The 27,991-nt window shown below is 40.8% G+C and overlaps 1 protein-coding gene across 2 annotated transcripts; it reads left to right on the forward strand.

The window, feature by feature from the left end:
• The first annotated feature begins 1,302 nt into the window (after window positions 1–1,302).
• RPP30 (ribonuclease P/MRP subunit p30) lies at window positions 1,303–27,862 on the forward strand. Of its 2 annotated transcripts, none has more exons than XM_049645405.1 (11): window positions 1,303–1,429; window positions 2,847–2,902; window positions 3,511–3,567; window positions 4,212–4,286; window positions 7,749–7,820; window positions 13,961–14,050; window positions 22,858–22,974; window positions 23,548–23,577; window positions 23,975–24,012; window positions 24,395–24,474; window positions 27,698–27,862. In XM_049645405.1, exons 1-11 carry the CDS (start codon window positions 1,348–1,350, stop codon window positions 27,769–27,771), a joined length of 771 nt encoding a protein of 256 aa, XP_049501362.1. In that variant the 5' UTR covers window positions 1,303–1,347; the 3' UTR covers window positions 27,772–27,862. The 2 variants fall into 2 exon arrangements, with proteins under 2 accessions (XP_049501362.1, XP_049501361.1); XM_049645404.1 differs by having other exon boundaries at window positions 1,307–1,429; window positions 27,662–27,862.
• The last annotated feature ends 129 nt before the right edge of the window (window positions 27,863–27,991 follow it).

The following is a 27,991-nucleotide window of genomic DNA, read 5'->3' on the forward strand; positions in this document are numbered from 1 at the left end:
TTGTGGTCATAGGTGAAGATGCCTGTATGATCTTGCAAAATTAACACTAGATTTTTTGATGAAAAACAGTTTGTATGACCTTGTTCTAGTTGCAGAAGTAAAAAATTCTTCTGTTCTGAGGAAATATCAAGTATGAGAAAAAGCAAAATATTTCTTCTTTATAAAATTTAAACAAAAGGAGAATTGCGTGCTACTACATGGAACAGATCCCTCTTAAAATTCCCTTCTGAAATCAGGAAAGAAATCATGTAAAAGAGGACTAATCAAGGTGTGATCCATTGATTCTACCTTGTTTTAAGTACTGAAATTGAAAATGTTTAGAAACGTTTACAGCACTTTAGTATTGTCTGGATACCCAAGCCCCCAATCAGTGGTGTCTTCTTACTCAATCGAGTGTAGGGCAATTCGGTTGTTGTCAAATTAGTTTTCTGAGGCAGGAGCTCCTCACCGGTAATTCACAAGGCACCACGACTGGTCCGCGAAGAATTAGGAGGTGGGGTAAGGTACTATAGGATGGGGTGGAAGTTAGACTGGCCTTCCGCACGGTTTGAGAAGCACCGATGTAAACTATAGTTCCACAATTTTACGTTGTCGGATAATTGATTTATCAGTCTTCAAAAGTTCATTTATACGAGGTCCAAAAATGTGGAAACATCAAATGTGTGGGAATTACACCACCTTGTACACTTAGGAGATGGAAAACCGACCCATTTTAATTTTGCACCTCCCTTGTCGAACGTGTCTGGCTAAACCACTACTGGAGCTTACCGCTCGTCCCAGAGAGAGCCCTGCCATCTCGTGGCTGCAGATGTCGACCGCAAGACTAAGCAGCGTGCTGGGCACCACGCGTTCTGATTGGCAAAATGACGCTTTCTCCGAGGTCTTCTGGTCAGTTCTCCCTCTTCTCGGCAAGTCCATTATTAAACAACGGAATGGACTTCAGGAGGAGGGAAAAGGGTTTCTCACGAGTGTTTCGAAAGCGCTTCTAGCTCTTGGCAAAAGGGTCTGGTTCGTGGCAGGCGCTCAATAAACGTTGTAAGCGTGCATTTCGAAAGAATCACTTTCTACAGTATTTTCTAGGAGGAATGGTGGGAGTTGTGAACCCCTCCGGGGGGGAACCAAACATTTTCATTCAGAAGGAGGCAAAGGATTGGAGCGAGGTTGCTGATTCGGACACACTAACTTTTGTTGGTACTTGAAGGCGAGGCAAGCGCCGTATAACCTTGAAGTGACTACTTAGGAGGAGGGAGGGGCGGACTGTGCAGGTCAACTACAATTCCCAGGATGCCAGAGGGGGCGGGCCCCGCGACTGCGCTAACGGGCGCGCGGCGCTCATGTGACTTCAGCATGGCGGTGTTCGCGGATTTGGACCTGAGAGCGGGTTCCGACTTGAAGGCGCTGCGCGGGCTGGTGGAGAACGCCGCTCACCGTGAGTCTCCCAGGCGCGGGCGGCGGTGCCTGCCCAACCTCGCTGTCCCTCAGACCATCGGCCCCAATCAGGAGGAGCCCGGGGCCTGTCCTCGTCCAGGTCTCCTGGGATCTCTGGGATGTCCCTGGAAGCTGATGCCCCCGCGGTGTTGCTCTGATCCCGGGCGCGGGAAACTCGAAGGCACTTGGGAGCTTTTATCCAGTCTAGCTCCTTCTCTCCTGCACATTGAGGAACACTGAGGCTCTGAGAGGATGGGAGATTTGTGTAGAGCCCCACGGCTGATGGATGGAAGAAGCCAGGGCTTCCGAGTATATACATAATGCTTAGCTTGTACTTTTAGTATCCCCCCCCCCCCCACCTTCCTGCCTCACGGCAGTATCGCAGCAATTTGGGAAACGGGTGCACTGATGGGGAATGCTGTGGAGATTCAGAGAAGGGGGCAGGGACCTGAGGGTGACATTGTTGGAATACTGTTATTAAAAAGGGGAGGGTGGTGGGGTCGTACTAGGGAGGGAAGCAGCATGGCCAGCGTGTTAGAATGTTACTCATATTTGAATCCAAGGGAAGCAGAAGCCCTGAGGGATAAGATCCTGTTTTAATTATTGGAGTTAATGACAGTGACTGCTGCCTTCTTCCTTCCACTGTAAAGTGTGAGGATAGAGAGGTTTAAAAATAAAGAGGTTCTGCAGAGCCTGTCAAATACTGGATGCTCAATAACTATTTGAGAGGGGAAGGAAGGAAGGGAATCGGACCAAATCTGATGAGAGGGAGAACCACTCTTTTGGCATTAATAAGCATTATCTTTTAATATTAGTATCCTGTCATCCCCATTGGTGTTTAAATAACTTGAAGATAGGAGTCATGATTTAGACGTATTTTTGGTTGTCTGAATGTCCATAACAGTGCCGCATTGAGGCTGATAAAGGCAGGCCCTGCCCTCACAGAGTTCCCAATCTATTGATGGTGGATAGCTGGAAAGGGGAAGTGAGCAGTGGTGTGAGGGAGTTGTTATTCCATTTCTCCCTAGAAAAAGGGCCTCTGCAGGAAGTAGTAAGGGTAAAAAGCAAAAGAAATGAGCGAGAAAAAAGCTGTCACGCTAATAATACACCACAGAGGTCAAACAGAGCCCTGCCTCTGTGCCTGCACCTGCTCTAAAACATCTCTGCTTATTATCTTAATTTTCATGACAGCCGTGTAAGAGAAGTTCTGTTGTTAGCACCATTTGATAGTTGAGGAACCTGAAACTCGAGGTTGAGTAACTTGTAAGTGGTAATGCTTAGATTCGGAAGAAGGCAGTCTGAAGCCAGAGCTCACATGGTCCCTCTTGACCCGTAATCTTGACCTGAGTCAGGCTGAGCCTATGTGTACAGCAAAGAGGTTGTTACATTTAACAAGAATGTTCAGTTTTTCTTTTCAGTGGGCTATTCAGTTGTTGCCATCAATCATGTTGTTGAATTTAAGGAAAAGAAACAGGTAGGTAAAGAACATTTTCTGGTTAATAATAATCAGCTTTTACAATTGTTTTTGTTTATATTGGTAATATAGAAGCTACAGATGAGCATATTTCTTAAATGCAAGCTCTTTGGCACTATCTTATTTTGTATGTTAACAGTGGGGGAGATGCAGAGTTTTCTGTCAAGTACCAGGGCAGATGGAAGGATTCTTGAAGTTGAGTTGATGTTAATTAAATAACTTGCAATAACTTTTAAAAGTATATTGTTATTGACTGAATGGTAATCACAGTATTTAGTCCTTTTTATTTTACTGACTTGGACTCGTTACTAATTGATTTCCTTCTTAAACATGCTAGTAAATATGTATGTTTCTCTTTAGGCCAACAGCTGTACCTTATAGATTATTCCAGTCTAAAAACGATTTTTCATCCCTTTTATCCATTGATGTTCTCAGCTGCTTCTCTGCTTATCAGCTTTCTTCCTTTCAAAACAAAACAAAACAAAAAATATATTTAGTGTTTCTGGATGCCAGAAATGAACTTTTCTGAAAAGCCCTTATAAGTTTTCTATTATGCTTCATTCCATTCACATGTAAAATCTAGGGTAACTGTTTATCATTTGTTGTAGGAAATTGAAAAACCAATAGCTGTGTCTGAACTCTTTACAACTTTGCCAATTGTACAGGTGGGTATTTTGTTGCTTAAGAAGTACAATACCTATTCAGACATGCCCAGTCTTATGTAGGGTTCTCTAGCCTGCTTTGCTCCTTCCTACCTGCCTTACTTTTCCATCAAGACTCAGCCCTTTCATGAAGGAATCAAGTCAATACTATCGAGTCAATACTTCCTTAATGGTCTTTTTTCCTGAAGTCCTATAACCTTTAAAGAATCTCATTGTGTAGTTTAACATATGTATGTCTTTATTTCACTTATTATATTATAAATTCCTTGAGAAGGAAGAATAGGTTTTACTGATCGTTCCTACCCTTTATTGCTAGTGCCTTTTATTTATTTATTAAAAAAAAATTTTTTTTTAACGTTTATTTATTTTTGAGACAGAGAGAGACAGAGCATGAACGGGGGCGGGGCAGAGAGAGAGGGAGACACAGAATGGAAAGCAGGCTGCAGGCTCTGAGCCATCAGCCCAGAGCCCGACGTGGGGCTCGAACTCACGGACCGCAAGATCGTGACCTGAGCTGAAGTTGGACGCTCAACCGACTGAGCCACCCAAGCGCCCCTATTGCTAGTGCCTTTTAATGGCCATTTTCCAAAATGGAAAATCATTCATTTGTATTTTGAGCTTTTTTGATAGAATGTTTTTGATTATAGGGAAAATCAAGACCGATTAAAGTTTTAACTAGACTGACAATTATCGTTTCGGATCCATCTCACTGCAATGTTTTGGTAAGTTAATTTTGCTTCTTTTTGATCCTGTAAGTTGTATTGGTTGAACAGTGTTGTAACAGTGTTTTCATCTCACCCCCTTCTGACATACCCTGCCCCCGGGCATGACACCTACCTGTTCTCCCTGTCCTCAGAATCCACATAGCATAACAATCTCTTCTACTCTTGGCACATATATAGGGATACCATAATTAAAGAATCCTTTGACAACTGCTATTCGCTGAATTTACATGAATGAGACCTAAGGTGGGTGCTGGGGATATTGCTGTGAATAATACACAGTTATTGAACTTAGGAAGTATAGTTTAATGGGCAAGACAGGCAGTAAACAAATAATTTAAAATGTGAGGAATATTTAAAAAAGGTGGAGGCAGTAACTAAAGGATGCTCTGGGAGTGTGTAATGGGGGAGCCAACCTAACGAAGTTCATACTCCAACTGGGGCCAGAAGAACCAGTAAGTGTTACATAGTACTGAGCAGAAAAGAGAGTGTTCCCACACAGGATGGATTATGTACAGGTCCTGGATCCAAGGAAAACATGGTGTGTTCTGGGAAATGAAACAATACCAGTAGGGCTGAGCCTAGTGAGCTGGTTAAGCTGAGATGAGGTTAGGGAGGTAGGTGAGGGTGAGCAGCAGTTGGAAGCCCTTGAAGGTTTTAACTGAGGAAGTGAAATTATGATGTTTGCATTATTAGGAATGGATCAGAGGGGTTGAGTGGATTTGAGAGGTTTGGTGAGGTGGTCGTGGGGGGGGGGGGGTGACAGAATTTTATGACTGATTGGATACAAAATGATGGGGTGGGGGGTGATTGACAGATTTGATGATTGACTGGATACAGAGTGATGGGGTGGGGGGTAATTGACAGGATTTGATGGTTGACTGGACAGAGTGATGGGGTGGGGGGTGGTTGACAGGATTTGATGGTTGATTGGATATAGAATAATGACTCCCCAGGCATAGCCTAAGCACCCTCCTAGGTAGATGGCGGTACCCTTTCCTGAGAAGGGATGTACAAAGAGCAGGTGTGAGGGCATCATATTTGGAACATTATTGTGAAGGTCAAATGCGCAGTTGGAAAAAGGGGTGTAGCCTTCAGAAGAGTGGTCTGATGAAAGATACTGATTTGGAAGTGGTCACCCTGTAGAGAACAAATGAAGTGATGGCAATGGATGAGAATCCCTGGTCCAAGTGCAATGTATATAAAGAGAAGTTCTAGGACAGAGCCTGAGGAACTTCAGCATTTAGTGGTAGAGCAGAGGAGGAGGAGCTAGGATTGGAGACTGAGGAGGGACTGTAAGAAATAGGAAGACAGTGAGCAAAGTGAGGAAGGGTGAGCAGCATCAGTGGGCCCAAGCAGTCCAGCAGGAGAAGGGCTAAAACATGTCTTGGATTTATTGCCAAGGAACTCCTTGGTTGCCTTAGCAAAAACCATCTCCATGGAAATGGTAGGGATGTGAGGAAGTGCAGATGGCGTGTGATGCTGACTTTGCTCGAGAAAGTGACTCCACAGGGGAACAGAAGGCACAGGGAAGTTTGGATGAGAACCTGCTGTCTGGGTTAGTCAGGTGGGAGAGGGAAGTACTCCTGCGAATGGGAAGAATCTCACGAAGGAGAGAGAAAGAGAGATCCCTGAGAAACTGAGTTTTATCGGGAGCTGGAACAGACTCCTTTGCCATAGAAAAGGAGTCATCAGGGAAAGGCTGGCCTCCTTTATAATGATTAGTGTTGCTAAAGAAATTGTGGAAAGCCAAACTTGGGGATTTTATACAGCTGCAAGACAGGGTTCTGGTTCTCTAGGCCCAGGTAGGCGTAAAGGAGCTGACTTTTGGTGGGTCACAAACACGTACATTTTTTCTTGTTACCATAATACCCTGGTGGCCCCTTTTTGTCCCGTTTCCAATTGGGAGAGGCCAAGTAGAGGGCAAAGAATCCTAGATCTGGACTTTCCTAACACCAGGAGCTGCCCTGTGTTAGCATGGGTTTTCCCAGCAGCTTTTCCTGTCTGCTTCAGCTTCTCTTCACCCCTCCCCTTTCGTCTTCTGATTTTTAGAATGCCTTTTCTTTTTACAAAGTAAGAAGTAAACATTTTAAAGGTGCAAACAGGCAAAGAATAAATATCACATATTATCCCATCATTCAGAGACCGTTTGAGTATACAGTTGGCCCTTGAACAACACTGAGGTTGGGGGCACTGACACCCCACCCCTACCCCACGCAGTTAAAAATCCGTGTATGAGTTTTGACTGATAACATAAACAGTTCACACACATTTTGTATGTTATATGTATCATATGCCATATTCTTAGAGTAAAATAAGCCAGAGGAAAGAAAATGTTATCAAGAAAAAAAAATCCGTGTGTAAGTGGACCTGTGCAGTGCAAACCTGTCTTTAGGGGTCAGCTGCGTGGATTTCCAGCCTTTTCATATACACACACATACAGCTTAAGTTGGGGATTTTCGTTTTGAAGCAGTAACTCTTTAACTGATACATTCCTCCCATTTAAAAAAAATTTTTTTAAACATTTATTTATTATTGAGAGGCAGAGAGAGACAGAACATGAGCATGGGAGGGACAGAGAGAGGGGGAGACAGAATCTGAAGCAGGCTCCAGGCTGTCAGCACAGAGCCCGATGCAGGGCTCGAAATCACAAACCGCGAGATCATGACCTGAGCCGAAGTCGGACTCTTAACCGACTGGGCCGCCCAGGCACCCCAGTGTTCTTCCCTTTCTGTCCTAGGACTGTCAGGTATATTCTTGCACATCTAGCATTTCAATTTCTAGTTAAGAGTATTCTCATTGTGAACCTGATGGTATCATACTTAGTACATGTATTTCTTGTCTCACAAAAAAATGGTGAGTTCATCGAGAGCAGAGGTACACCTTAAATGATTTTGTATCCCTCGTGCCCTGCACACGGTAGATGCTCACTGTCTGGCAAGCTCCTCCACTCCCTTGTGGGAGCAAGAGCTATCCAATTTGATTCTTCTATCTCAAGCACAGTTTGGTACCCAGTCACAGTGTAACAATATAGGAAGGAGAATAATTGGTGGGATCTAAAATCTCATGTGCTAGGGGCGCCTGGGTGGCGCAGTCGGTTAAGCGTCCGATTTCAGCCAGGTCACGATCTCGCGGTCCGTGAGTTCGAGCCCCGCGTCAGGCTCTGGGCTGATGGCTCGGAGCCTGGAGCCTGTTTCCGATTCTGTGTCTCCCTCTCTCTCTGCCCCTCCCCCGTTCATGCTCTGTCTCTCTCTGTCCCAAAAATAAATAAAAAAAAAACGTTGAAAAAAAAAAAAAATCTCATGTGCTTAGGCAGTCTTTTCTGTCAGCATGCAAACCAAAGCAGAAATGGCATATAAGAAGTATTGCGTGATTGAAATGTAAGTGCAGCTAGGCCAGGAGTCAGAATTCCATGTGTGTGCTCGTCGTTATTGTACAATAACATTCTTTTTGTATTGCCAGAGAGCAACGTCTTCAAGGGTCCGGCTGTATGATATCGTTGCTGTTTTTCCAAAGACAGAAAAACTATTCCATGTAAGTAACAGTTAGTGAAAGAAAATAGGATTTGTTATTTTACGTAAGAAGTCTGATGTTGTGCTTTTGCAGGTGCCCTGTTTCACTCTGTCTGGAAACTTAAGATTTTTCATTTACACTTGGAATTCTGGAATTTCATGAGAGGGTGCTTAGGTGGCATGTGGTTTTTTGTTTTGTTTTATTCATCTTGCTGGATATTTTATGGGCTCAGATTGAAAGAGTCCCTCTGGGTTTTTTTCTGTTTCTTTTTCTCTGCTTCATTCACTTATTCGTTCATCCATTTGAAACTGCCCTTAGGTAAATATTGGTCCGTCTCTTTCTAGCTCAGAAATCACTTCAGTTTCTGCCCTCCATGCTGCTCACTGCTGCCTGTGAGGAGAGAAAGGTGCAAAGTTCTACTATGGCATAAAAGATCTCCTCCCTGTTGTTAGCTTTCTCCTTTGCATGTTCTGAGGTGTGGTCCATATGCCAGCACGATTAGTCAGCCTTTAGTCTTTGAAATCCTTCAGCATCAGCCATCTGCTCCTACTATTACCCTTCCTGTTCTGAGAGCCTTTATGAATTTAATTCCCTTTGTACTTTTAAAATTGCCATTTCCATGACTTCTCAGGAGGAAAGGTTGTTAAACATGTCTGGTCATTTAGTAAAATTGAGACCAAATACATTGAGTATTTTATTTTGTTTTGTTTTACATTTTATTTTATTTTATTTTTTCACACTGGGCATTTTAAGTGATTACAGGAAAGAAAAAAATCCAACTGTAATTTTTTTTTCCAGGAATATGTTTCACTCTGTGTAATAGGTACAGCAGAAAGTTCTGAATGTTGTCTTCATCTAGATGCAAGAAAATAGCCATCTACCAAACCTATATCCACCCAACGGATATTGTAGGGAAAAAAATGTACTGGTATTTGATGTTTTAATTTTATAGCATGGTTAATTTTTAAGCAAAGTCTGTTCTAAAATTATAGGAAGTTTTCCTTTAAGTTTATCCAGTAGATGGAGCTGTTGACTAGGGAGGCTGATGTGTGATTACATTTAGTTTTTAAGGCAACTATCAATTCTTAATTATTCATATTAATTCACACAAAATGAATTAGCACAAATGAATGAAACAGCACAAATTATCTTTGAATGCCTTTTTAAAAAAATTCTTGACAATTCCCTTCGTAAAATACCCAATTATAGTAATTCTCAAGAATTTTGTTTCAGGAAAAGATGAGTTGGATCAAGTGGTTCTGTTTTCAAGAGGCCCTTGTGGAATTTTTAAAACTCAGGAAAGTCAGACCTCCCACTACTCAGGATTCTGATCTAGTAGGTCTTGGGTTTGAGTATCTTTTTTTTCAGGTTCCACAGGAGACTGTCATTCAGTGTTGAAACCCTAAGGAGGAGGCATGGGTGTGTGGAGCTTCTTTAAATAGCAACTTAGTTTTGTTATTAAGTAACAGCAACTTAGTTATAATGTAGACTGAAAGTTGGCTGTGTACCTCATTTTGTGTTGTTCATTTGTTTGTTGAATTGATTCTGAAGCACACAGTTTTCATTTCCATAGCCATTTACTGGTGATTGGAGAAACAAACAAAACACTTAAAAAAGACATACACTTATATATACTTCCAAAGACTTCTATGTATTATCTTTAACACAACAATCCCGGGAGTAAACTGGACAGATATATTTTATTATCATCATTTTTTAGAAGAGAAAATTGAGAGTTAGGCTAAATGATTTGCTGTTAATCTCAGGTAGTATGTGGTAAAGCCAGGACTTTAGGTTTTAGAGTACATTAAAATTTCATTTAGCCATTTTATCTTACTACAGTTGATCCTTGAACAACATGGACTTGAACTGCACGGGTCCACTTTTATGCAGTTTTTTCAATAAATACATTGAATAAATGTACAATGTAATTCAATAAATACATTCAATAAATGTACAATGTAATTTCAATAAATACATTGAATAAATGTATAAGTAAATGTATTTTCCTTATGATTTTCTTAATTTTTTTTTTTTTTTTTTGGTCTAGCTTTGCTATGAGAATAGTGTATCTAATACATAAAACATACGAACCTGTTAATCGGGCCTTGATATAATCAGTAATGCTTCTAGTCAATAGTAGGCTATTCGTAGTTAAGTTTTTAAAGAGTCAGAAGTGGGGGGTTGGCACCCCTAACCCTCACATTCAAGGTTCAGCTATCCTTGTTCTTCTCAGATTATTCAAAAGTGTGACTTCAAAAGCATGAACACATGCTTTATATGGTGGGTAGAACTGTCAGAAATACTCTGGGAGATGATTAAAGCTATAAATAACATGCAAGATATTTGGAATTGACTATACAGATATACTCAGAAAGTGACATGGTGACAGTTTTTGAAATTGGAACATCTTCCTCTTCTCTGTCCAGATCTTACCCATTCATTAAGACACAGTTGAAGTTAGCACTCTCCCCGTTTTCCACAGAAAATCAATTTAAAAAAGACATTTTTTCTTTTAATCATAACGTAGGTATATCACGGTCTGGAATTGGGTCAGATGCAAGCAGTTTGTTCCTTAACAGGTTGTATTCTATAAGGGATTTTATTTGTTTGGTTTTTAAGTTGATTATCTAGAATTTAAACAAGCGTCCTTGTAGACGTAATGTTCTAAAACTGAGGTCTCTAAAATGAGTCATAAAAGCAAACACACACACACATATGTTAACAATTAGTAGTTTAAAACCTAACCACCTTAAATAGCATTGTTTCCATGGGAAATAACATATGATTTTCCATTCTGAGTGTCTGGAAGATGTCTCATGGATAAACCCTCCCTCTCCATAGTTACCCCAGGGGATAAAGGCAGAGATGAAAGATTGTGAGGGGAGTCCATTAGCCAAGGCTTCTTGGGATGGGAGATGGCAGTGGAATTTGGCAGACAGTGTTATACAGAAGCTTCAGGAACTTTTGAGTTAGTTATTCCCATTTGAGATTTAAAGTAACTGGAGGAGAGGCGAGGAGAATTCAAGTTACTTAGTGCAGTGGTCGCCAAAGGGGTCTCCCTATCGATTTAAAAAGATGCTGAACCTTCATCCCCAGTACATGTATGTTTATTTTTGTATAAATTGTTTGTATGTTCCATTATATCAGTGTGATGTACGAAAGAATATACACACACAAAACAGATTTTAAGAGAATGAATTAAAAAGTAAATGGAAATAGAAGTTCTGTTTAGTTCTTCCTTCCAAAATCCGTGCCTTACCCTTTGAAGAGCTGTGTTGCAGAGTCTGCTCCCAACACCTGAGGCCCTTGAGGAGACAGGGTACCTTGTGAGGCAGTGCTGCTTCAGCTGTAGCCTGACTCCACCAGCTTCAGAATTGGTAGGGGTGTTTGTAAGATGCAGGTTATTAGGCCCTACTTACTGACTTTATTACTGGGAGGAAGGCCTGGTAATCTCCATTTTAAATAAATGGAGTTTGTACATATATATTTACATATATACGTACATATATGTATGCACACACACACACTTTAGATTGGGAGGTACTGTTTATGGACATCTCTCTTTTCCCTGGGTAAGTCTGGCTCTCTCTTGCATGTTACTTATCATAAAGTACCACCATGTATTAAACTGACACCCGTGAAGGGGATTTGGGGAAGACTGAATCTCTACCCTCCTGTTTCCCTTGTTTCATAGAATCAAAGGTAAATGTATCTGGGGGTACGTGCAAACCCCTTAAATCCTTGTAGGAGTCCTTGGCCAAAAAAAAAAAAAAAGGCGAAGAACAGTTGATATGAATTCATACGCAACTTGCCAAAACCACCATAATGAAGTTCTTAATTGCAAATATTTCTTGAACATAATTTAGTCCATTTTAATGATTTGGAAAGTATTTCATTATAATGTGAAATTAGCTCTTATTTCATAGTTACCGAAATGTATCGATTAAACAGTTGTATTAATAGAAAAATAACAAAAGAATTCGGCTTGAGACATTTTACATTTGAGGTGTTAGATAGAGCAACTGAGCATTTATTATAATACATGTATTTACACCAACCCAAGAGATATTTTTGAATTAGCTGCTGTTACATAAGAGGGGGAAAAAGCAATACATAAGTTAAAATGTAACCTAATTTAGCTTTGTTGTGGGGAAGAATGCTTAACAGACTTTGAAAAAGTGAATCTGTTTTTAAATGAAAAATAATGATAATAAACTCAAACAATATAGAGCAGTGTGCAATGAAAAGTACGCTTTCTTCCTACCTAAAATTCTCAGTCCCTTGTCTCCAGAGGCAACCGCTACTAACAGCTTTTGTGTATCTTAGAAATAGGTATTTACCTACTCCTTCCTTCCGCTCCCTCCTTCCCTTCTTAACACCATGCTTTTTTTTTTTTTTTCATCTAACAGTGTATATGGTTCCATAATATCAATTAGAGATGTACCTTATTCTCTTGAAGGACGCAGCATATTCCATTGTTTACAGGGACTGTAATTTATTTAATATAGAGGGATATTTAGTTGCGTCTTTTGTGATTGATATTGCAGTGACTGTCCTTGCACTAATTAGTATTCTCGAGCATTTGTAGGGCAGATGGCTATAGAATATATTTCTAGAGGGTCTCTATAGGATATATTCCTACAGGTGAAATTGCTGATGTGTGTTTAAAATTTTGATACCTTTTGCTAAAATGCTTTTCAAGACCCCGTACTAATTTAAAGACCCAGCGAGTGCCTGTTTATTCATTCCCTTGTTAGCAATGGATTACTGAACTTTTTGATCTTTGCTATTCTGGTAGTTTGAAAATGGTGACCAGAAGCTGAACTTGTTTTGTCTTCTGTTCGGAGCTTTTCATCCATTCTTATCAAATTTTCAATGAGTCTTTTATGAGTTGGACAGCTGTAGCATTTGGGATGGGGCAGATTCTTTATAAGCCAAATGTTTCTGCCAAAACAGCATTACTTCCCAGGCTTACTAAGTTACTATGACTGTCTAAAGCCAAGCAGTCTCTGATCACTGCTTGCTTCCTAAAGCCCTGCTGTGGGGGTAGGAATGACCAAAGTGGGAATTCTGAAGAAAAAAGGCGAGGTGTGACATTCCTGTCACTGGTAGAAGGCCAGGCCAGTCATATGGGGGACATTATTGCATGTTCTTTACCCCTCTTCCTTACCCTGTCCTTCCCCTCCGTGCATGTCCCTGATGTTGGTTTGCCAGCATAGCCATCCTGGCAGTTTAAATTTGTTCATCAAGCCTATATGCACCACATTGTCAGTAAGGCTTATTTTTAACATGGTATGAAATGGCCAATTCTGTCACCGTAAATCAAGTCATGGTGAAGTCAGAGCCAGATCTGCATCTTCTAGCAGTGGTTTTGGCCTTATACTCATGCTCGTAACCTTTCCCCAGCTTTGTTTGCTTCCCTGATTTTCCATTTATCCTGTTTTCCTTATCTACTTGTTTGGTTTTGTTCTTGGTAAGCCATTTCTAAAGCCTTTTGGAAGTAAATGCTGACTATTGATCAGTAAATAAGAGCAAAAATTAGAACAAAGGAAAAGGAAACTAAAAGTTGAAAAATGGATTCAGTATCATTTGATTTGTAACAGCTCTGCTTGAACCATTTATGTAGACTATTTCTGTTAGAATTTGAACAGAATGCTGTTGGTAGGGCCATGTTAGTGTTCCTCTAGCCACTCAGTAGACTGATGGTAGCCACAGGCCTGGGGTAATTCCTGGCACAAAAATAAATCTGTGGAATAAATGGACCATGCCTATATTCCTTTGGCTTATTTTTTTTCCCCCTTGGATTTCAGAACAACTAATTGCTTCTTTTCTGGAACAATCTGAAGTTACTTTCCAGAAACTGAGCCTCTCTTAGCAACCCATCCTTATGTAGCAGACCAGGAGTTAGAGGGTCTCTAGGCTCCGTCTGTTGAGATGGTCTGTGGACATATCACTGCTTCAGCTAGATTACAATTAGACCTTTCACCCAAACGTGAAGGAATGGCTAATCACTGACAGACACATTTCAACACAGAACCATTATGATGCCTCTGGAGTGAACCACGTCTATTTATATTCCTTTAAATCAAGTACAACCATATTTCTTAAGATGAACCAGTTTTTCCTTTGGCTTTACCTATTTTTTTTCTTCTTGACAGGTTGCTTGTACACATTTAGATGTGGATTTAGTCTGCATAACTGTAACAGAGAAACTACCATTTTACTTCAAAAGACCCCCTATTAATGTGGTAAGTGTCATACTTTCCATTCCACATGTGAATCTGTACAAATTTGCACTAACAAACTGGAAAAGGGGCAAAAGGAACTAGTGTTCTTTAGAAGGAAAAAGCAAACGCAGTTTAGAAAAGAGGATTTTATTTTTGGAAGCTGACCAAAGGTAGAAAGGGAACTTAAAAACTATCCAGTAAATTATTGAGATGTTTTTAAAAGGCTTTAGAAACCCGAGTTTATGAAGGATATTTCTTAAAAGGATAGCCATAATGACAGACACTTAGAGCCTGAACGTGGAACATGAAGGGGACTGGGCAGTTGAGAAAGAAGAGGTAGGGGGGAAAAATACATCGAGGGTTCCTGAGGCACCAGTGAGCGAGGACGGGTAGGAACAGGAAGGAGCAGGGCACGGAAAGCACCGTAGGCAAAGTCCAAGCACAATGAAAACCTGCACTGATGCCTGCCGTTTTGCACAAAAGCCCCAGGGTTACTTTTATAATCACCTAAGAGGGCGGCCATGTGTGCAGGGAAGTTTGTTCCTTCCCCTGCGATAGAAGGTTTCTCATTCCCTTTCTATGTAGCTTCTCTTGTTTTTCCCTGCCATTTATCTTCCGTCTGTCACACCTTCTTGTCCGTCTTCTCTCACCGTAAAGGTGGCAGTAGCTCACATCGATAGCCGGCAGGTCAGCACGCTGTCAGCTGTTTGGCTGGGCAGCCAGATCCTGCGGGAGGCTTAGGACGTTATTTTAGAATTGCAGCCCCGAAACCTGTCTCCCATTCTCCAAAACTACTCTTGAAGGAGAAAAAGGGTTCAGCAGACAGTCCAGATGACATGCCCAGTCCTGTCAGAATTGGAAAATTAAAAATGTATGCACTTTTTCAAGATCGGTAACTCCCCTATTCTTTTGTCTCCGTAGAATCACAACTTCGTTGGGTTTTGTTTTGCTGTCGCCGCTGCTAAGGAATTGGCTCAATGCCAAGAATAGGGGGAGACAGTGAGAGGAGAACATTGATCTATGTGGTGTGCAAAAATTGAATCCGTGTGGAAAAATTTCAGTTGGCTTATGTTCTACCCCTAAAAATATGCTACTAAAAAACTTGAAAAGTACTCAGAATTTTAAAGTCATATATGTAAAGGGGAAGCTATAAACCATGGCTTTTTTGATAAATAGAGAGTGCTACTGAACATACAGTATTCATTAAGCTCAAATCATTGTTTCACATGTTCTTACTGGTACTTATAGATAAATAAGTAGACAGTAAGAGAAAACCCCAAATCATCACATTTTAGAGCTGGAGATCTATGTTGTTGAGCAGCTCGCTTATGAAGCGTGGTAGAATGAAGGCCAGCACGGAGAAGGTGTGCAGCTCTTCAGTCATAGGGTTGGGACTGGTCTGGTCGATACCCCGTCAGATGAGATCTCTGCTCTGCCCCAGCTACCTGTGGTAAAAGGCACAGACTAATACAGCACCCAAGGTGATGGCAGTCTTGTTGGCCTCACGTATTGTTCCTCTCCAGAGGTACCAGTCTCTCTAGAGGTTTGCCAAGGCTTTTTACCAGCCTCAACCCGCCGGTCCAGTTTCCACGTAAATGGCACCCCCTAGAGTTAGGAGGTGCAGCCACTGGCAGTTGCTATTCAGCTTGCAACTTGTTTACCTTTCTCTTCGTCTTCATGAACAAGGAAGGCCATTTTCCAGAGGCCTTGGCCTGAGTAAACCCACGTGTGGTTTTACCAACCGTGTCCTTGGTTGGGAGGACGTAGTAGCATGTGGTGGATTCTAAGGCCAGGTCTATGGTCTGGAAAGCAGTGCACCGCACACAGTTCCTCACGTCCCATGACAGTGGAAAGCTTCTCAGTGGCTGTTTTGGTAAAGGCTTTCAGTTTTTTGTTTTTGTTTTTTTTTTTTTTAAGTTTATTTTGAGGGCATGTGTGCACAAGTGGGGGAGGGGCAGAGAGGGAGAGAGAAAATCCCAAGCAGACTCCACGTTTCCAGCTGAGAGTCCCAACGCGGGGCTCAAACTCATGAGCTGTGAGATCACGACCTGAACCGAAATCAAGAGTCGGACACTCAACCAGCTGACCCACTCAGGCGCCCCTCACTTCGTTTCTTTGGAATGTGCCCTACTGTTCAACCCTGATTGTGAGCCTCTAGAGAGAACCACCTGTGGGTTGGGCCTTTTTGAAATTACCCTAATATCTTGCCTATGCTGGATACTTCCTAAAATTTGTCAGTGGAATGAATATATGTCTAATTTAGCTTCCTAAGGTGCAGCTCGTGGAACATGGATAAATCCTGCTCGTCATTAGTCTTGAGCGGGTTGTCAGTATGTGGCAGGAAGCAGAGGCCAGGAGGGAAGTGGGGCACTGGGGCAGCACGAGGAGGATGGCACTGGGGACAGTGGCACTAGGACAGTCCACTGTCCGGTTCCATCTGTAAGTTCAGGAAAACTGATGGATATTTTTGGCTTAATTCCCACATACTTCAATTTAAGAATTCTGAAAAGTAAAAATTTGACAAGTGAGAGGGATATGCAGTATTTAACATAGTGTCTGCTTTTTTAAAAAATCTGGTGTGAACATTTTACATATGTTGTTTAATAAAAACTAGATGATGGAGTGGAAGGAAAGGCTGTGCAAGATTATTTTTAGTCTTCATCTAGTGTAGGAGTAGGCTGTGGTGTGAATTGGTCAGGAGGCAGAAAAGTCCCTATTAATTTATTCACCACCCATTTTTCATTTGAGACAGGAAACTGGAAACATATAATAAGGTAGCTAGCTTATTGTTCAGGGGGAATGAGAGTTGTATGGATGTGTATGTATTATTTGTATCTCATAATAGCTATTCTAGATATGGAGCAACGTGTTTACATCAAAATATGGAAATAACATTCACCACGAAAGTATGGAACATGTAGTATGTGGGTAACCGTTAAGTCTTAAGTCTTAGTCCTTGCATGCTTCTTTGGACTTGAGAGTAAACTTGTCTTTGGCCATGAGAAGTTGATAGGTTGGCTTTATAAGGATCACTCTATGGGGCACAGATCTTAATTTGGATAGGATTTGTACTCTTTTCTTTGTGGTGGTGAAAAGCATTAAGATATTTTATTCACTAGTCCTTTACCCAGAGGCTTTAAGCCATGGGACAGTTATCAGCTCAAAAGGCTGGGATGATTGGAGGATGTGAATTTTCTGTTATAGGAAGAGTAAGTTCTGAGGATCTAATGTACTTGGGTGACTACAGTTCATAGGAATGGCGTTGTGTACCTGAAAGTTGTTGAGAGTAAATCTTAAGCATTCTCACCAAAAAAAAAGTATTGACTACGTTAACTGTCAGGCGAGGGCTGTACAAATTATGTGGATCTTGGTAACCATTCCACAATGTGTATGTGTACCAAATTATTGCATGGTATACTTTAAAATGTACAATTATATTTGTCAGTTATTCCTCAATAAAGACAGAAGAAGAAGGCGGTTGGGATTATGAAGGAGGGGCTAGAGCAGCACACCAGAGCACTCCATTTGTACAACTTACAGCTCACAACCCCTCAGTTGTCTTCAGCACGTGCTTAGGGCACCATGATATCAATTATGTAATTTCCTCTAAAATCTACAAACCTCTTCTGGAGCCTGGGTAACTTGTATGGGAACCACAACTTTACCATGTGATAGTTGGATTTCAAAAAAATTGAATTCAGCTCCTCTTCTTGGACAATCAGATGACTTGTAATTAACTTATGGTGTAGGCGCACTCACCTGCTCTAGCCCAGTAGCTGTAGGGTGGGTAGATGTTGATGACCTCTGTTATGCAGATAAGGAAAGTTGACTTGGGAATTGTATTCAGCTCTGATTCTAAATCTGCTATCATTTCCCACTGGGAAATGCTATTTAAAATTACTTTACAGCAGAGCTCTTTGTTAAGCATAGAATAATTTCATAGTTCAAAATGTGATCTTTAGGAATTCAGGTTTTTGAGAAGAATTTTTTTTAAGCAGTACATACTTTTACCCTCGCTTTGATTTTTTTTTTTTTTTTTTTTTTCAGCGTTATTGCCATTCAACAATGACTTCCAGTCTATGGAGTTATTTCGGTGCTTGTATGTGTTCTGCTCTCTGATGGTTTCCTCTCAGCACTTCCTTTAACTGTAATACATTTCTCTCTTCATGGTCCCATTAGTCCCCACTGAGAACTGTCCAGTAAATAGTGTCTCAAGTGGTGAAATTGTTCCAGGAATCATGCCATATATTCTTGAGCTGGGTGAGAGTGCTCTGTAAACTTTCTTTTTCATCACACATATTATGAACCTAAGTGTGTTGAGTGCTTTATCGATCCAATGTTCCACCAGTGCTAGCAAACTTGCCGGTCTCAAAAATTTTTGTATGGCGTAAAAACCAGAAAGAAAATTAAAAGACCAATGACAGACTGGCCTTAGATCAGAGACAAAAGGCTAATCTCTCTAATATATAAAGAGCTCCTAGAAAAGAAGCTAAGAAAGCCAGATGAACAATCCCTTTTCTAAAATGGATTAAGAAAATGAAAAAGACATTTCACAGGAAAGGAAATACAGATGGCTCTCAAACATGAAAGGTACTTAAATTCATCAGAATAGGAAAAACTCACATTCAAATCACCTAACTGGCACAAACCCAGAGGTCTGATGATACGCTGTGTCGTAAGGTTGAGGGAAAGCAGGCATTCTCATGCATTGCTTCGAAAAGTGTAAATTGGAACGATCGCTATTGGGAAGTGGGTAATTAGGCAACAACCATCAAAATCCCAAATGCTTTACGTTCTGACCTTGTGTCTTAGTTTCCGGGGCTGCCATAACAAAGTACCATAAACTGGGTGGCTTAAAACAACAGAAACTTATTGTCTCAAGCTTCTAGAGGCTAGAGGTCTGAAATCAAGATGCCATCAGGATCATGCTCCCTCTGAAACCTGTAGAGGAATCCTTTTCTCCCTCTTCCTGGCTTCCGGGGCTTGCTGGTAATCTCTGGCAGTCCTTGGCTTACAGCTGCGTTACTGCAGTCTCCGCCTTTGTCCTCACAGTGTGTTCTCCCTATGGTCATCATTTTGTAAGGACACCGGTCATCCAGTAGACGCCAGTGACCTCATCTTCAGTAATTACATCTGCAACAACGCTGTTTCCAAATAAGGTCACATTCTGAGGTACGGAAGGGTAGGACTTCAACATACCTTTTATGGTATGTTGTCAACCCATAATACCCAGCAATCCCACTTTAGTGTTTATTCTACAAGTATATTGAAACAACCCAATGTCTGTCAGTAGAGGCTTGTTTAATTACATGCCATACCTCTAAAATGAAATACTATGCAGCTATAAAACAGTGCAGAAGTTATGAGCTGACCTGGAAAACCCTTTGAGTCAGAACAAGAATGTGGTAGGCTACCTTCTGAGTAAGAGGAAAGATTACATATATTCATATTTGCTCATATTTATTTGTTGAAGACACTCTGGAAGACGACACAGAAATTAATAGAAATTATGGGAGGTGGGGATGGGGCAGATGGGAGCAGAGGTACAAGTAAGACTTTATATTGCCTTCTTTCTTTTTTTTTTTTTTTTTAATGTTTATTTATTTTTGAAAGAGTGCATGAGCAGGGGAGGGGAAGAGAGAGAGGGAGACAGAGTTTCTGAAGTGGGCTCTGCGCTGATGGTAGAGAGCCCGATGTGGGGCTTGAACTCATGAACCATGAAATCATGGCCTGAGCCCAAGTTGGACACTTAACCAATTGAGCCACCCAGGCGCCCCTTTATACTGCTTTCTTATGTTCCTTACATTTGTGAATTATATGAACAAACTACCTGTCTTAAATAAATGACACGCCAAAAGGGTGTTGAATCCTTTTGAATTCAATTAAGAATTTTTGTGAAATTAACAGAGAATCCATATATTGTCCTAGTAATCAACAGCCTATTTTCTTCCTGTCATCTTAAGCTTTGCTTAGTTCTTGGAATTTTACCACCAGTATTTCTCGATTCAAGTATCACACACCTGCCCTTGGTTTGTAGTGTCATTATGACTGTTATTTTTCATTAGTAAAGAAATCTAATCATCTGCCAATTCCAGAACCTTGGTCAGAGACATGAACAAAAGCCAATCTGGCAGGCAATGTCATTCTTCATAAAAGAGGCTGTTAGGAACAATCATTTGATGAGCGTAAGGCAATTTACATTAGAATGGTCTTGGAAGCAGGCCCAGGTAATGAGTCTGTATTTTATCTATCTAAAATTTAAAATACGGTAGTATTATGAAGGAAATATTCACAGTCTTCAATAGCACACTATGTATGATTTCTGTATCAGACTTTTAGCTATTTAAAAGTGAACTTGAAAAAAACAAAAAAATAAATAAAAAATAAAAGCAAACTTGATTAATGTACTAAGAGCAAAGGCAACTTTTTTCTTAGAAACTAATTAAGCTGATAATTGTCACTTTCCTTCCTCCCATCCCCAAAAAGAGGAGTTTTTCATTTTGATCTTATCCCCAGTGGGGGCTAAAATTGTAGATACAGTTAGGAATACTTTATGACCTGATCACCCAGTTGTGTGTATCGTCCGCATCTTTTTATTTCCCCTCTTCTCTACTCAACTGCATTGTGTTTTAGTTCAGCAAATAGAAGGATGAAGAAAAAATGTCAGCTTCTTTGGCTAACTAGTAGTTCTGGTAAGAGAAGTAGCCAACGGGATAGTTGAAAGTATGGCTAAAGGAAGTGTTTTGGTTTCTCTGTTGAATAATTAGCCAAGTTCACCCTGTTTCTTTTTAATATGAATAATCCTTGGTGAGCAGCATTATCACATAACCTCTTTTCTGTAAGCTACTGTGTACTCAGAATATACATATATTAAACACTTTTTATATAAAAGACAGTTACATGTTTTACACAGTACCATGACACCAGCTCTCGAGAAGTGTACAAGACAGGCAGGAGGAATGAGGTGTATATTTAACTATGGCACAAAGACTATCGTAACAGACATCATTCCTGGAAATAAACAACACAGGCCCAAGGATTAGGAGTGGGAAAAAGTTGTCAGAAAAGGGGAGAGGGGAAGGTTGCAGTATGGAAAATAGCATGTAAATTTTAACTAATATCAGATATGTAAGGAAATCTAAAATAAAATCTCAGAGCCTTAAGGCAGGAGGCCAAGTTAAGTGAAGAGAAGATTGGGGGATGGGAGAAAGGCAGTGTCTGTTCAGGGAGGAAAGTAGGAGCCTGAATTAAATCAAGGTGGGCTCCCAGTTCTGGAAGAAGACAGGTTTTTCCATTCCCTGTGGACACTCAGGAGTAGACCTCCAGCGGCCATAGCCCACCACCCCCAACTCATCCTCTGGGTGATAGAAATTCATTTGCCAGACACAGACTTGGACCATACTGCCTGGTTTGTGCCTGCTGTCCTTCCTTTGTTCATTCAGAACACCGCTGCAACCGAGTGACTTTGCCATTGCCCGTGGTAGCATCCTTCAGATGCTTCCCACTGCTGTGTCCTGTCCCCAGTCCTAACGACCTGCACAGTTGGCCCTTCCCATCCTCCTTAGCCTCCACTCCCACCATAGGGGCCCCCTCACTCTGTCTTCCCCAGCCCACAGCCTCCTCCCAGTGCTCCCATACTCCCTCCAACCCAGAGCCTCTCCATGTGCTCCTCCCTCTGAAAATGCTCCTTTCTCTACTGTTGCCTCAATTCCTTCCTCACCCACTCCTAAATTTTTCTTTGATCGCACTTCTCAGAGTTGGAAGTTTTGTGCTTTTGTGTAATTATTTGATAGTCCCCTTACTAAACTATAAGCTCGGAAAAGGGAGGAGCCATGTTAGCTTTTGCTCACCATTTCCACACGTGGTTGGCTTAACACATATCTGTTGTGAATGGATGAAGATAACTGACTTGCTCCTCAGAAGAGATAAACAGTGTAGTGGTGGGTTTCAATTGTTTCCACTCCTTCCAGGCTGTTTTCTTACCTGTGGATGCCTATCTATTGAGAATGCCTTAAGTTGGAAAGAACTTTTCTTTTCCTTGCGTGGGAGGCCAAGCTTGTCTGGTGATCTGGGCGAAATCGTCAAGAGCCCAGGTTTCTTCCATCTTTTTTGTTGGGCATCCATGAGCCCAGCCAAAACTCAGGGACTCTATTAGTAAATAAAGAAAAAGGAGAGAACCAGGAAAAAAAAAAAAAGGTGGGGGAGAACAGATACTGGGGGCAGTTAGCAGTCTGTGCCACAAGGCCTGATAAAGGTATCATAAGGGTTAAATATATGCAGAAGATTCTTAGCACAGTGCCTGGCACTTCCTTCACACTACTTCCTTCATTCAGCGTATGTAATAATTGACTTACCTGAGATGTCTTCCCACGCCTGTTCTTGGAGCTTTTTTTCAGCTCTTCATTTCTTTGTCTCTTCATTAATGGGTCAAATTACTTTTTTTTGGTTTTATTATATTTGCAAATAGTTTATTTACCCTAACTATAGGGAGCATGTCTCCATTTTCCTTTTAATAGTTCATGGAGGAATGGTGCATTTGCTACCCGCCCTGGGACTTTGCTCTCCATAGCCTCCCCATGATTCCTGTTAATATAAAGTCAGCTTTTCCACAGCCAAGATGAACTGTTGATCAAACAGAGCCACATACCTACCTTCTCCTGTGGATGGTGCCATCCGGGCGTAAATCTGCCTTTGTTTAAGGCTGTACCTTGACATGCAGGAGGTGGGCGGTGGGGTTGAGGAGGAAGATGAGGGAGAATCTTAGTGAAAATAAAGTAGGGCAGTGTGTTTTTATCCGGGACGGTTTATTTTCTTTATTTCCTGTGAAGGCAATTGACCGAGGTGTGGGCTTTGAACTCGTCTACAGCCCTGCCATCAAAGATTCCACAATGAGAAGGTACACAATTTCCAATGCCCTCAATTTGATGCAGATCTGCAAAGGAAAGGTATGGTCCCATAATTTTCAGATGTTTTTCAAATCTAGCGGTTAATTATTATTAATACACTAGAATTGTTTAACTAATTCCTTTTCCCTAAAGCACAAAATTCTTGAGGCGCAGAAACAAATTCTCTCATCTCACTGAGCCCTGAAAATTTTAAGGGAAAGAAAAATACCGAAGGAAAATAACATGAGGTGGGGTGGCAAGATGTGTTGAAACCCTTTATCTTCCAATAAGGAATTTGCAGTTTACCTACTGTGAAAAGAATGGTCTAGTTTGTCATCAGTGAATTGAATTAAGATTATATGACCTTTTCGACTAGTTTTTTAAACAAATTAATCTTTTCTAAGATCTGGTGGGAAGGCTTATTCTATTTCTTGTTATATATAGGCTGCTGTTAATGATAAGCTCTTTCATTCTTTGACTTTGATTTTTTACCTTATCTTTAAAAGCGGTTGGTATTTGTAGAGCCTTAAAATGTTATAAAGTGATTACTGGTTACTTGTATTAGAAGATTTCAATTTTTTTTGGTTTACATTTATCTAAGATTAATAATATTGGTCACTTTCTGTCCTGTAGAATGTAATTCTGTCTAGTGCTGCGGAAAGGGTAAGTCTGCTTTTGAGTACTTTGTTTTCACTTTTCAAGTTACAAATCCAGAGGAAAATTTAAAATAGTCGTGTAATGAATCTTTATTGTGTATTTTCATGTTGAACTGCATTTGCTCATTGTAATTGCTGAAGAGTAAAATGTATCCCCATTCTTTTTGGGCTACAGTTTTTGTTTATATGAAATTTTGTTTTTATGCTATTCTAAAATGCTTTCAAGGTTCTTTTAGAAACTTTTAGCAACTTAAGAAAACCATCAAAGTTATAAGAACTGAAATTTATGCAATTGATTTCTTTATTTTTGGATGCTTAAGCATCCTGTTAATTTACTGCGGGTGAAATCATTTAAAATTTTTGAAAAAACTTCCTCCCTTTTTTTTTTTTTCATTTTATTTTAGCCTTTAGAAATAAGAGGCCCATACGATGTGGCGAACTTGTATCCTTTTCTGCATTAGAAGTTGTTGAAATGTTCTTTTAGGAAATTTGGAATTTGATGTGCTATTGCGGCTTAGCAAGATTTTTTTTAACCTTTTACCATAAGGTTACCAATTAATAGCTTCAAAAGCAAGTTACATCAGGCCAGAGAGAACCTCATCCTTTTGTTTTCTGGGTCAAGGGTGAAGTAGAAAAAGGGGAACGAGGGACTCTTGAAGCTTAGAGCGGGTCTCCTTGCAGATGCCTGTTCCGTTCAGGCCAAGAGCTGCTGTAGAATGAGAGTCTCTTGGCGCGAGCAGGTTGGGCTGGCCTTGGCAGTTCTGTTTCTGTTCATCTCCCGTCTTTGGCTGATGCTGGGTTGAAAGCTTTAATGGCCCCACCAGAGGGTTGCTGTTCGGGCTGTCTGAGAGTGATGCCAGGGCTGCCGTGTCCACCAACTGCCGAGCAGCACTTCTACACGGAGGTGAGCAGGTTCTTCCAATAAAGACACCAAATGGGCATTTTAGGAGCCAGTCTTTGTTATCAGACAGCAGAGCCATATTTGTTTTTACCGTCCTGCTCTGCAGAGTTCCTTCGGGGTCGCCTTCGCTCAACTTGTTTTAACTATACCTGTCAACGCTTTTTGCCCTTCATTTTGGGCTTTACTCTGTGTAGTCTATGGAATGAATATAGCCTGTGTTGCAGAAATAAGGACGGAATGTGTTTTTCCAGCTCTGTGTGTGTGTATCCCTGTCTACAGTTCGATAGGCTTCTAGTTTCCCTTTCTCCCCCACCTTCTCTCCAGAGGGGCATGCTTCCCTGCTGAAAATCACTGTTTTAGAGAACTGAAACATGAAAAATTGATGTGAAGCCATTTATTAGGAACACAAAACAGCGGATGCATTTTCGAAACCCAACCAACAAACCCAAATAGTCATTTTTCACACGTATTACAACTCGTGATCCTTTTTCTCACGTTTTGTTTACATGCTCACCTATGTGCTCACTATATATACTCTTTACTCCCATTTCATTTACGTATATCTACCTCCTCACCTTAATGCCCCTACTTGAAGCCACGGAACCTCCTATTCATCAGATGATAAAAATTAAACCACAAGTATTTGATATGCCAAGACTTTGGAGAATGAAAATGAGGTTTTATTAAAAGAAAAAAATGTACACTTTGATCTGCTGTCCTATCTTCATTTCGTGACTTTTAGCATTAGTAGTAGTGGTCACGAGCCAGTTTACTTGATATCACCTAGATGAATTTTAAACTTCAGAAATAGGTTGCTACATGTAGATGAGGTTATGTGGCATATGAATAGGTGAGTTACTGAGGCCCGTGTTGTTGTGTCTAGATTTTAATAATCTCATCTCCACTTGGGAGAACTGGGTACTGTATTGCCTTACCATGAATTAGATGATTTTCCTTCAGTTTTCAACATTTTTAGTTTGAGATTGTTATATGGCCTAGACTCCATCACATTAGCTCTGGGAATGGCCACATTAATTAGGACTTCATCAAGATTTGCTTGAAATTAGGGAACGGTTGGTTCATGCTTTGGTTGTTCTGCCATTATTTTTGTCTGTTTTAAATGAACATAAGGAATCCTTGAGATTTTGGATAACAATTGGTTTTCCAAAATAGATTAAACAAGAAAGGGAAACTAATAAGAACATATAATGGGAAAAATATGAAGTTCTGCCTTTGACTGAAAAACTCAACTATTCAACATAGGTCATATATAAAGCTTGGCTTTTCTAGAAGCTAAACTAAAGGAAGCCCTATGGACTTTAAGGTAGCAGTCATCTTCACCCTAGTGTGACAGTCCCAGTGTATGCCCGCTGTCCCTGCAGAATTATCAACACATCTAGAGGAGACAGTATGGTTACCCAGGTTTTAGTTGACATTGAGATCAGTATTAGATTGTGGTGTGGTGGGTTCCTAAGATTGCTAATTCGGCTTCAGGTTACACTAGAAGAAATAAAGGAATCTGAAGCAAGAGGATTCCAAGTCTCATTACCCTCTGCATAGATGAGGTCCCAGCTGATGTGTAGCATCCTGAGCACCACATGTCAGAAGGGCAGCAGTACACAGGAGCACTTCTTCTAGAAGATGGTCAGTAGGTTCTGAAAGGGCTTGGAAACCTCATAAGAGAAAGTGTTAAAAGCAGTGCCGGAATGCATTCCTGGAAAACAGAAGACTTAGAACACGTAGTAGCTGCCACTCAACACCAGAAGGCTTGTTATGGGGAATCAGAATTAGGTAGATCCTTTGGGCTTCCAGAAACCAGTGAAGAGCAATTCTAAGGAGGTTGTAGAGAAGGGACAGGGGAAGTTGGCATTTTAATGACCTTGACAGAAGTTCTGTCCCTTTTATAAACTAAAATGCTTTAAATAACTGGCAAAGATCTAGTAGACCTGGTAAATTAATCCTGATAAATGAGAAAGTAACTCTCTTGCGTAACTTGCGTAACTCTTTAGAATTAACTTTACTTTTATTACTTCAAACAAGAAATAATTCTTAACTAAATTTATGTTCATGAAGTTATTTTGATTCTGCCTCTTTGGTGCTAATGGATCTCTCTCCTCCCTAGTCCTTCCTTATTTCATAAGGATTAAATTTGGATCTGTGTTTTCATGGCATGGTAGTTCTTCACAAGCTCTCCCTCCTGCCCTGTTTCCCCCTAATTTTTTTCACACTCCTCCTTCACACCAGCTTATTGTCTCTTAAACATACTAGGCCCTTCCTACTTCTCTCTCCGTGCTTTTGCAAAGGAATCCTCTCCTCTCTCTCTCTCTCTCTCTCTCTCTCTCTCTCTCGTATTCCTAGTGTTACTTCTGTTACAATACTTTCCTGATTCATCCAGGCAGATGCAGCTTCTTCTGGGTGCCTCCATTTCTATTACATTTGCCCCTAATGTGCTTATCTCAGTGTACAGTAGGAAGAAACACTAGGTAGGTATCTCTGCCTGGCCCAGTAGTATATTTTGAGCTGAAATTGGGTAGATTTAAGTCGAACTCTGCTGCCAGCCTGACCTAACATCTCATAATTCCCATTCTTTTCTGTTGTCACTAATATACAAGAGATCGATAAACACGTGAGCTTGATTTTCTTCATTCACTCGACAAGTATTTATTGAACACCTGTTAGATAACAGGCATTGCTGGGAGCTTGACCGTACAATACGATTGATTCTTCAGAGGTACATTGATGACCTAGTGAGGGACCCAGATATGGTACATGCTGTCAAATGAAGTGAGCACACATAATCACCATGGGAGCGATTCAGTTGACTGTTGACCTTGCTGTCTTGATTCATTTCTCTACCATACATAAAGCGTCTGCCACGCCAAGGTCTGTGACTTGGGTCCTGACTACAGAAGATGCCATGGATGCACCGTTAAGGAGAACCTGCCCTGCAGTTTTACCCTTGAGTAATCCCTTCAAAGGGAATTAGATGTAAATAATATACTGATGTTTATCTACCTTGGGGGGAGAAGGTAGTAATGGTGAATGGCATCAGAATCCATAGCCATTCATTCTGGTTTTATCACTTACAGATACTGTAAGGCAAAGTCACAGGGTGTGAGACTTGTTAAACCACCTCTTTTTCACTCATGTCTTAACTTTAAACACTACGGTTTGCCTGTTTGTTTTATAGAAACTAGAAAAACTGCTTTTGGAATTATTTCCACAGTGAAGAAACCTCGGCCGTCGGAAGCAGATGATGATTCTCTTCCAGCTTGCAAGAAAGCCAAGTGTGAGGGCTGAAAAGAATCCCCAGTCCTTGTCAGCGCTCCCTTCCTCCATTTGGTAGTCCGTCCACCACAATGCAAATAAAAGCTTTGTATGCTTTACTGTTTTCCTTTGGAGCTAGGAATTGGTAGTCTATGAAAACAATTTTATATTCAAGCCACTAAAATAACAAAACCTAGTGAAGCAGTAAAAAAGAAGACCGCCAGCTTAATAGAATTTTGATATACTTTAAGAG

This window comes from Panthera uncia, chromosome D2, assembly GCF_023721935.1.
Source record: "Panthera uncia isolate 11264 chromosome D2, Puncia_PCG_1.0, whole genome shotgun sequence".
In the NCBI taxonomy this organism is placed as follows: Eukaryota; Metazoa; Chordata; class Mammalia; order Carnivora; family Felidae; genus Panthera; species Panthera uncia.

What these genes read in the sequence shown, in the direction of transcription:
- RPP30 (XM_049645404.1), top strand. Translation starts at nt 1,348, where the DNA reads ATGGCGGTGTTCGCGGATTTGGACCTGAGAGCGGGTTCCGACTTGAAG. An exon ending in CAACTTTGCCAATTGTACAG is followed by an intron (nt 3,568 to 4,211) that starts GTGGGTATTTTG and finishes TTTTGATTATAG; the next exon opens with GGAAAATCAAGACCGATTAA. An exon ending in AAAGACCCCCTATTAATGTG is followed by an intron (nt 14,051 to 22,857) that starts GTAAGTGTCATA and finishes TTTCCTGTGAAG; the next exon opens with GCAATTGACCGAGGTGTGGG.